This window comes from Choristoneura fumiferana, chromosome 2, assembly GCF_025370935.1.
Source record: "Choristoneura fumiferana chromosome 2, NRCan_CFum_1, whole genome shotgun sequence".
Classification (NCBI taxonomy): Eukaryota; Metazoa; Arthropoda; class Insecta; order Lepidoptera; family Tortricidae; genus Choristoneura; species Choristoneura fumiferana.
This window is the reverse complement of record NC_133473.1, coordinates 1,400,005-1,409,291: the sequence shown is the minus strand read 5'-3', so window position 1 is coordinate 1,409,291 and position 9,287 is coordinate 1,400,005. Positions and strand designations below refer to the sequence as shown.

General features: G+C 40.1%; 1 protein-coding gene across 1 annotated transcript; it reads right to left on the bottom strand.

The window, feature by feature from the left end:
* Window positions 1-272: 272 nt before the first annotated feature.
* Window positions 273-9,072, bottom strand: LOC141445635 (probable cytochrome P450 4d20). The gene is made up of 4 exons (XM_074111489.1): window positions 8,940-9,072; window positions 7,012-7,112; window positions 4,853-5,035; window positions 273-3,957 (listed from the first exon to the last, which is right to left on the bottom strand). The coding sequence occupies exons 1-4, from the start codon at window positions 9,047-9,049 to the stop codon at window positions 3,803-3,805; spliced, it is 549 nt and encodes a 182-aa protein (XP_073967590.1). The 5' UTR covers window positions 9,050-9,072; the 3' UTR covers window positions 273-3,802.
* Between the last annotated feature and the right edge of the window lie 215 nt (window positions 9,073-9,287).

The following is a 9,287-nucleotide window of genomic DNA, read 5'->3' as shown; positions in this document are numbered from 1 at the left end:
GTAGAGATGGGCTGCGTAGCATAGACATGCTCCCCGGGATCCGGTTCGAAGGACCATTGTGGGATCTAGCCCTATGATGAGTTAAATTAAACTTGTGGATGACATAGGTAGACTGGTTTAATCAGTCGAAATTACAATAAAAATATAATTAAAATATGGGAGAGCGGACGCGCCGCGTGAGCTCGCTGAGTCAAGAAGGGAGGGGCGCGGGCGTCGCGCGCTGGTGTTGCCATCCGCGCCGTAGAGATGGGCTGCGTAGCATAGACATTCCTATTTTTTATTATAAGTACTACTTTACGATTTTTGTTCATAATGATATCTCTTCATAATTTTTTTCCTCATACTTTTTTTGTTCATACATTCTTATGGGTATGATTTTATTGATCACCTAATAAGTGCGTTTTCGACGACCTAATAAATAATATTTGTTCCAATTATTCTATCCAAATTATTTTTATAGGTAGTTGCTACATAATATATCCGTGCCAAATTACAGCATTCCAACATTGATAGTCTTGGAGCAAAGCCAACAGATCAGGACAGACAGACAGACATGGCGAAACATACACATATTTTTTAAATATTTGGTTGCGTACTGGCCACTAAGAATGGACTCGTTTAAAAAAAATCACAAAAGAAAAACTATAAAATCGGCGGGAGGGGTGACATATTTACCGACCCGGATAATACCGACCCGATTATTCGTGTTAATGCCCATACAAACTCGTGTATAACTGACAAAAAAAATGTTTCTGTATTTCCATGTCGGTATTATCCGGGCTGGTAAAGAGAGGCGGGAGCAAAAAGCAGTCATTGGATTCTTATTGTTTGTTTTGTGATAAATATTTTTTATTTCCTTGCAGTGATCGTGAAAAGCATAATGTTTAGTCTCGGCCAAAAGTGCAATAGCCATCTATCTAGCCCTTCGGGTCGGCCTTCAAAATAACTCGTTCATCTATTGCTTACTTTCAAGCCTCTACAACAATCTACAAGTGTGAGCGAGTTCGAGATCTAGCCAATTTAGCTGATTCCAGATTTATGTTCCTTTGTTTAACCCCCGACGCAAAAATACGGGTGTTATAATATAAGCTTTAAACCAATGTCTATCTGTCTTAGGGCCAGTACAGACGGACTGAATTACAACTGCAACGTAACCGCAACTGCCAACTGCCCATACATTAATTCCTTTCTTCTACGCCTGCCTAAAACGCATTTTGCCTATGTTGCGTTTTGCCTAAACTTCAGTCTCAAGTAGGCATTAGGCCATGTAGTAATCCGTCTATGTCGCTGTTAGTCCATTTTGCATAACGCCTATATCTATAATGTGCCTAACACGCAATTGGACTAATTCGCGTTTTGCCTAAACTTCATTATCTTGTAGGCATTTAAGCGATATAGTTAATCCGTCTAATTTGCTGTTAGTCTATTTTGCATAACGCCTGTATCTATAATGTACCTAATACGCAATTGGACTAATTCGGGATGTTAGCGTTTTATACTATAAGCGTTTTAGGCCGCGAACAAAAATAGGCAAAATGCGTTTTAGGCAGGCGTAGAAGAAAGGCATTCAATCACAGCCAGTGTGCAGTTGTGCCGACTTCAATGGAACTGCAATGAAAACTGTATCGGCGGTCGGAAGTTGCAAGTTACGTTGCAGTTGGAATGCAATCCGTCTGTACTGGTCCTTATTGAATTTCAAAACAACAATATCGGGTTTTTAATTTTATCTAAATTGGTTATATAGGATAAAGTTGAGAATAGTGTGTTAAAAAATATACAAGGAAACATTTGAACCGATTCCAAAAAAAACATGCTAGCTTGTGCTGAGGCGCCAACCAAAAACTGGTAGAAAAATACTGTCATGGGTTTTTGAAGTTGGTTTAATTTATTAAAGTTTCCTTTGCTATTCAGTGTATTTAATTAATCTTAGTTACAATAGTTTAATGTTAATTGTCGTATTAATAGGTAATGATTACTTAAAAACTACTAGTCTATACAGATCTTAATAAAATTTTCCAATTCACACAATTTTTCCAAGAAAGTTGTCATGAAGGTTCACTTTTAATGCTTAACCGATAACCACGACTACTTTGTCAAGAGTCTGTCGACATAAAAGAAAGCCCCAATTAGGGCTATCGTTTTTTGTCTTTCTAGATGGCGCCACTGTTGCGTGAGGTTTTTAAGTGTGGCTTTCAAAGTCTGTTATTATGGGCGTGAAAACAAAGTTTAGATTAAAATCATACACCTTAAAACCGTACCCCAAAAATATCGAGCAACCACAGTGTTGCGTAGTCCCGTTTTATTTGGAAAAAAGGGAGGACAAAAGTTTCCGAAAGACCAAACTGACTCAAAACACAGACATTCATTGCCCTGTAACGCATAATTGCCATAATTAATTTCAGGTAGGTAATGCAAAATATTCACAAAAATACTTACTAATATTATAAATGCGAAAGTGTGTGTGTTTGTATGAATGTGAGTATGTTTGTCCGTCTTTCACGTCAAAACGTAGCGGCGGATAGACGTGATTTTTGGCATAGAGATGGCATAGGTTTATGGACCCGAGAGTGACGTAGGCTACTTTTTATCCCGAAAAAATGCACAGTTCCCGAGGGAACAGCGCGCGATAACCAAATTCCAACCGGGCGAAAGCTAGTATTCTAATAATTATAAACAAACCCGCGTAGTTCACCCAAAAACTATGAGATTTGACATTTCGGAGACCTCACGCTACACTAGCGCATCTAGCGGCGAATTCATACGCGATAGCTCTCATTGTAGCAAAATTACCCGTTTTACAGTAACATTAATCACAATATCGATGCCTTAGTTCACACTCATACTAATTAAACTTTTGTAAATTTTACAGGAGATATTTTTTTATGTTTGTACGTGAATATCTTATCAATGGTGGGGAAAAATGTTCAATTTATGACTTTCTATCTTAGAATAGGTCTTTGACATTATATAATGTCAAATATTTATTTACAATTATAAAGTCTTTATACTGAAAATTAATGTTTAAGTAGCCCGCCCCCTCAACTAATACAAGTGTGCACGTCAAAAGTATGAAATCAATGCAGTTAAGACATTGGCGAAGTACTATAGTATGAATCAGTAAAGAATATGACTCGTCAAAATAAACATTTAAATAACAAAATAAAGCTCGCAAGATGTTATTATATTGGGTGAAAACGTTTTAAAAGAAGTAAACACATCAATGCTTAATAAAATAATAGGATACAATGTAACCATCGGCACTTAAGTACAATAATTGTATCTTCAATGCATTTTAGAACGGATCGTATTAAAATGGCATAACATGTTTGGGCAGATAACAAGTTCAACCAGAAGTGTCCTTAATTGATTTATAAAAACGCTTTTGACAAACGTGTCCCAACTTTTTTTGTACTAAAACTACTTAATTTATTATTGCAGACAAGAAAGTATAACTTTTCGATGGGACTAAATGTTCTTAGGATTGATGTACATTTCTTTGAATTTAAGCCTATCAACCTTAAATCACTTATAGTATACATTCATAACATTTAAAAAAAATAATGACTTTTAGTATAATATTACACGCCTCCGTCGCAGTTAGTATTATGGTGTTACATTGTTTTTAATAGAAGCAGAAGGCTTTACAGATATCTGAGAAGAGCAAACGACGCAAAATTGCATTTATAATATATGGCAATAACAAAGTTAAATTTGTTTTTTTTGTAATTAGTACGAGTGTGAACTAAGGCATCGATATGGCCTCGCTCCGCTAGCCTTTGCTACAGTACTTAGTGCTTCGTGTTTATATCCTGGGTTTCATCTTGATGGTAACACCATCCTTGGCCTTCAGGATGAGGGCCCCGCAGAGCTCTGGTTCGATCCCAGATGAGGCCAGTTGGAAGCGTCGAACTATCGCTGCCACTGTCACTTTCAGCTCCATCATGGCGAACTTTTGACCTGGTAACATACGAGAAGTATTTTAACTTAAAAAAACAGTGGGTCACAATGACCCGTGACAGGTATGTAGTGGGCTACAGATCATCTTCGTTATGTAGGTATAAGGGGTATGGTATATGCTGTATGATTAAGCAAGGTCTTCGAGCAGAAGCTGTATTGTCTAACGCCTGGGTGGTCGCAATTGCATTAATCTCTTTCTAGGCTTATCCTACGCCATGTGGCAGATAGAAGTTGTGAAAGCGATTATGGTTTTAAGTGTTCAGCAATAAGGCCTCAGGTTTGAGACAGCACGGTTTCGGTTACAGGAAGTCCAGTAGTATACCGACCTTTCGAGTCGAACAGGGTTAAACAATTTTACGCCCTTCAGAATGCAAGTGCCTGACAAACACGAGTAGATGTCCTGCAAGCGGAGTTCTGGCCGGAGAGTGTGGTGTTACGTCGTTTTAGGGAAGTGAAGATAAAAAATCTAAATTGTTGCAGTCACATAATTATAAAGGGCGATTCCGGAGACACAATACAAGTATCCTATATTACTTGTATTGTGCCGGAGACGTGAGCGAAGCCCAATCCTACAGAATTAGCAATTATAGAATTAGCGAAAATAACGTTATTTTCAAACGCTGGATACAAAAAGTATTCAATTTATACTAAGTGCATTATTCACTCTGCGGCAGGAAGGGCAATTAAAAAACCGTGAGGGGTTTTACTTTAATATGACTGTGAAGCATTAAATTACTGAGGGTGTAAGATTGGTCCTGCTAACGTCTCCCAAATCACCCAGTATGTAATCACATCACATTAGTCAACACGTATATGGGTTTGGAAGTTATATGTAACTGGTTTCCTTTCGTGATGCATGGTTTATTTTACAACTGGAATTAATTTGTGATTATACCTATGCAGTTCCTAGGCCCAGCACTGAACGGGATCCAATTGTAAGCATTCCCTGCTTTCGTGGTTTTTAGGAATCGCTCTGGTTTGAAGGTCAGGGGGTCCTCATACACGTCGGGATGTCGCTGGAGGTGGAATATGTTCAGGATCACAGACGTGTTCTTCGTCAGGTTCATCCCCATGACGTCTAAAATCAGTATTCATTGCAGTGTTTGCAGTCGATCAATCAACAACCATAGCTTGTCTATTGCAGAATATGGCCTACGTGCCATAGCTTTCTGTTTGTTTCTGGTCCTTCATGTTATGCCATAGCGTTTTTCACACCCGAAGCAAAAAGAGGGGTGTTATAAATTTGACCGCTATGTGTGTCTGTCTGTGGCACCGTAGCTCTCAAACTGTTTAAGCCGGTGTTGCCATATAATTTACTAATAAGTATTTTTTAATTTTTATTTCAAATTAGTTTTTAGATAAAGTCCTCAATGAAAATCAGCGCCACGGCTTGCCGTGGCATAATGCTGAGTGGGGACCTGTATAGCGTCATGTATGTCTTGTATTTGTTCTATCTTTCTTTCTTTCTTTAAACGGGTGGACCGATTTGAATGTGTTTTTTTTAATTGAAAGCAGGTTTTCTAGCGATGGTTCTTAGACATGTTTAATCAAAATCGGTTCACCCGTTTAAGAGCTACGGTGCTGCAGACAGACACACAGATACACAGCGGTCAAACTTATAACACCCCTCTTTTTGCGTCGGGGGTTAAAAAGTGTGAACTAAAGAACTGTGTCACGGTGATATTAACTTCATTTGATACATTCTGCCCGGTTCACATTATTACAGAAAGATCGTGCCAGTAGCGATACATTGCGGGGTCACTATCGAAACGAGTTACACGAGATCGATCGAGCACCGCAGTGTCATGCTATTGGAACGGTTTTACTGGAATATGTGAACCAGACATAAGCCAAAATTACTTACTAAGACAAGGTTGCATGGTGGCATAGGAATAAAATTGGTTGACTACGTTTTTGTCTATGATTTGACACTTGCCCCAAACAATTTTCTATAGAAATGACCCAGTGGCGTAGCGTAGTAGTTGGGCGGTCCGCCCTGGGCGGCATATTTAGGGGGCGGCAAAATACCATAACTCATAACCGCTGATAACCGCTGGTCGAAGAACTAATAACCGCTAGGGCAAACGAGTTCTTGAGTGGAGACCGCGAATCGGCAAGCGTGGCGTAGGACGCCCTCAGACTAGGTGGAGCGATGATCTTCGCAGGTTAGCTGGCGATAACTGGATGAGACTGGCCGAGGATCGTGCTCAGTGGCGTGCAACTGGAGAGGCCTATGTCCAGCAGTGGACTAAGATAGGCCGATGATGATGATGATGATGAAAGTACCATAAAAAAATAATGGTATATGTGAAGTTCCCAATCTGCACTGGGCCCGCGTGGGAACTACGCCCAAAGTCATTCTGAGAAGACAATGGGACGTGTATAGGCTGGCATGATGACGATGATTCCGACCGATTAAAACGGACCGATTAGAATGAGTACCTACCCTAAATAATGGTGATTTTCCACCGGCGTGGCGAGATGAGAATTGAAATTTGTATGCATTCTCGCGCATCCGTCGCGAGCCGCGCAGCCGCCGCGTGCGCCACCATACAAATTTCAATTCTCTTCTCGCCTCGTCTCGTCTTGTCTAGTCTGGCCTCGCCGGTGGAAAATGACATCAATCACCCCCCTAAACCTTCACGAAACGAGACGATTTTGATGTCATACGATTCAGTAGACCTTAATCTAGGGCTGTACGTTTTTTTTATTAATTCAGTTTGGTTTATTAAAAAAAAAATTAAAACGCCAGAGATAATTTTCTCGTCAAAAACACAGATATTTAGATGCTTACAACTTTTGTTTAAAACAATATTTCTGTAAAATGAAAACGTACGGCCTTAGTTTTTCATTATATCTACTACATATCCAAAAAATATTAAAATTGGACTACGTTTAAGGGGGGAAAACGTTATCGCTTTTGTATAAAAAATTATAGCTACACAATCCTCTTAAGAGGGCTGCAAAATTTTCTTCCGCCCCGGGCGGTTGATACGCTACGCCACTGAAATGAGAACGGGCTCTTAATGTACATTTTTTATCATAATAACGTACCTATGTCCTTCGTCATGAGTCGTTGAATTAACGGCACTGAAGGATACAGTCGAAGTGATTCTTTGATAACACAATCTAAATATTTCATCTGCTGTAATTCACTGTAAAACAAGAATAGTCAATATAAAATCCTTAATATCTACCTATATTGTCCTTAAAAGCGATCCCTCCCCCTAACTAGTATTATAAAAGCTAATTGGAGTATGTATGTTTGTAAGTTCGTTTGCTATGTATTCAAGCTTAGAATACTCAACCAATCGTGACGAGATTCGGTGTGGAGATAGCTTATATAAGTCTCTAGAGTGTTTTTCAACGTGTGGGTCGTGACCTCATTATGTTAAATTTAAAAATATTTATTAAGGCACTTGTCCTACCGCCGACGATGAGCGAGAAGCGAGCAGAGCGAGTAACTAGAAACGAGTGGGCGAGCAGTGAAAAGCGAGTGTTCGAGAACGACGGGCGATTGCTCGCTCCACTCGCTCGAGCCGGGCGGCCGCCAAGCTAACAGCGCTGAGCGAGTATCGCTGAGCTAGTTTTATAGCCCAGCGAGTTTTATAGCTCTTGTCGCTGCAGAAAGATATAAGAGCGAGTTCTCGCCGGCAGTGTGAACCGCCAGCGATCAACTATTAATATATATGGCTCTTTTACTCACACACTTGAGCGAGAAAATAGTCGATAGCCAATCGTTTCCTCGCCGGCGGTGAGACAACTGCCTAAGAGACCTAGTATTAAATTAAACCTAGTATTTTTCACAAAATAAAATACATGTAAAAAAAGCAACAGGTAGGGGGGAGGGGGGTCGCGAAATATTTTTTCATACTAAAGGGGTCGTGGTCGTGTCATGGCACGAAAAAGGTCGAAAAACACTGCTCTAGAAGAACATAGGACAGTTTTATCGCGGTGTTTTTTGCTGTGTATAGAATATGTGTAAATAAATCTCTCTCTTTCTCTCTCTTAAAAATGTTGGACTCAAACATCTAATAGCTAGTGTCTAATATTAGGTAGCATGGTAAACGGTTGTGTTGCTCCGATGATGAACTCTGGCTGAGTTCGAAACGAGTCAGAGTACTTAGTGTGTTGGTGGTGATAGTTACGGTTGTGTGATTTGTGAGTATTCTTACAGTGGAGGCGGAGGAGCTGCATGAACACACATTTGTTGCACAGACATAGCTCTTATAAAGTTGGAGGTGAGAAAAGTAAGCGTGCACATACAATTAAAGCGCGACGCCACGCCACGCTTACAACACGCCATCCGACGCGTGTCAGTACTAACCAGTCCCATAGGTATATTTATTATGGTCAGTTGCGAAACTCGAAGTTCGTGTCGCGCGGTCCCTCTGACACTTACACTATTTAATACAAGAGCGAAAGGGCTGTTATTTCAACGTAACTATGTCATGCCTATTACTCTCTTCTTCTTCAACTTAAGAGTTATACTCTTGTCGGTGGAGTATCTTCCTTCTTTTGAGCCATCCTCTTGACCTCTTGATACGACGCGACGCCAACTTTCTCCTTTATCTGATCGATGTATTACATATGTATGTATATACTCATATCACCATATTATGATGTTGTCGCAGTGCTATTTCGCCACTTCTGAACACTCCCGACTGAGCCCGATTAGAGCGATTACAGTCACAGCACTCCACAGCCCCGTGATTTTGAGTAACAGAGACTGCGCTAGGAACAGTAGGAACGGATGTGATTTTTGTAACGTTGTTCTTTGTGAAAAATGTCCGGCGAATGACATCTATCCCCATGTCTACTTGTACCTGGCCGTCAGCGTCTCGCGAAATACATATACACTATGGTTTTTTGATAACTGTAACGTACAACGATACAGTTACAGCTCGCTGATGAGTACCCGGCTTTTTAGCAGCAGTGTGTGGCCTTAAAAGTTCATAGTTCATTTAGAATGAAACACTTACGCATAAGTCGGTTCCCTTTCGGAGTCATCACCAAGTATCTCCTTTTGTTCCTCCAGCACTTTTCGCTGGACGTCTGGATGGTTCGCTATACAGTACAGCGAGTAGACCATACCCGAAGCTGTGGTGTCATGACCCTGAACAGATAAACATCATCATCATCATCAGCTAACATCAACAGATACAATATAATGGAAAAGCCACCCCTCACTTTATGTCTATGGGAGGTAACCTAAAAAATTTTTTTGTTATTTTTTTATTGTACCATTTTGTCTGCATAGTTTACATATATATCCGTGCAAAATTTCAGCTTTCTAGAATTGATAGTCCCCTGGGCAAAGCCACGGACGG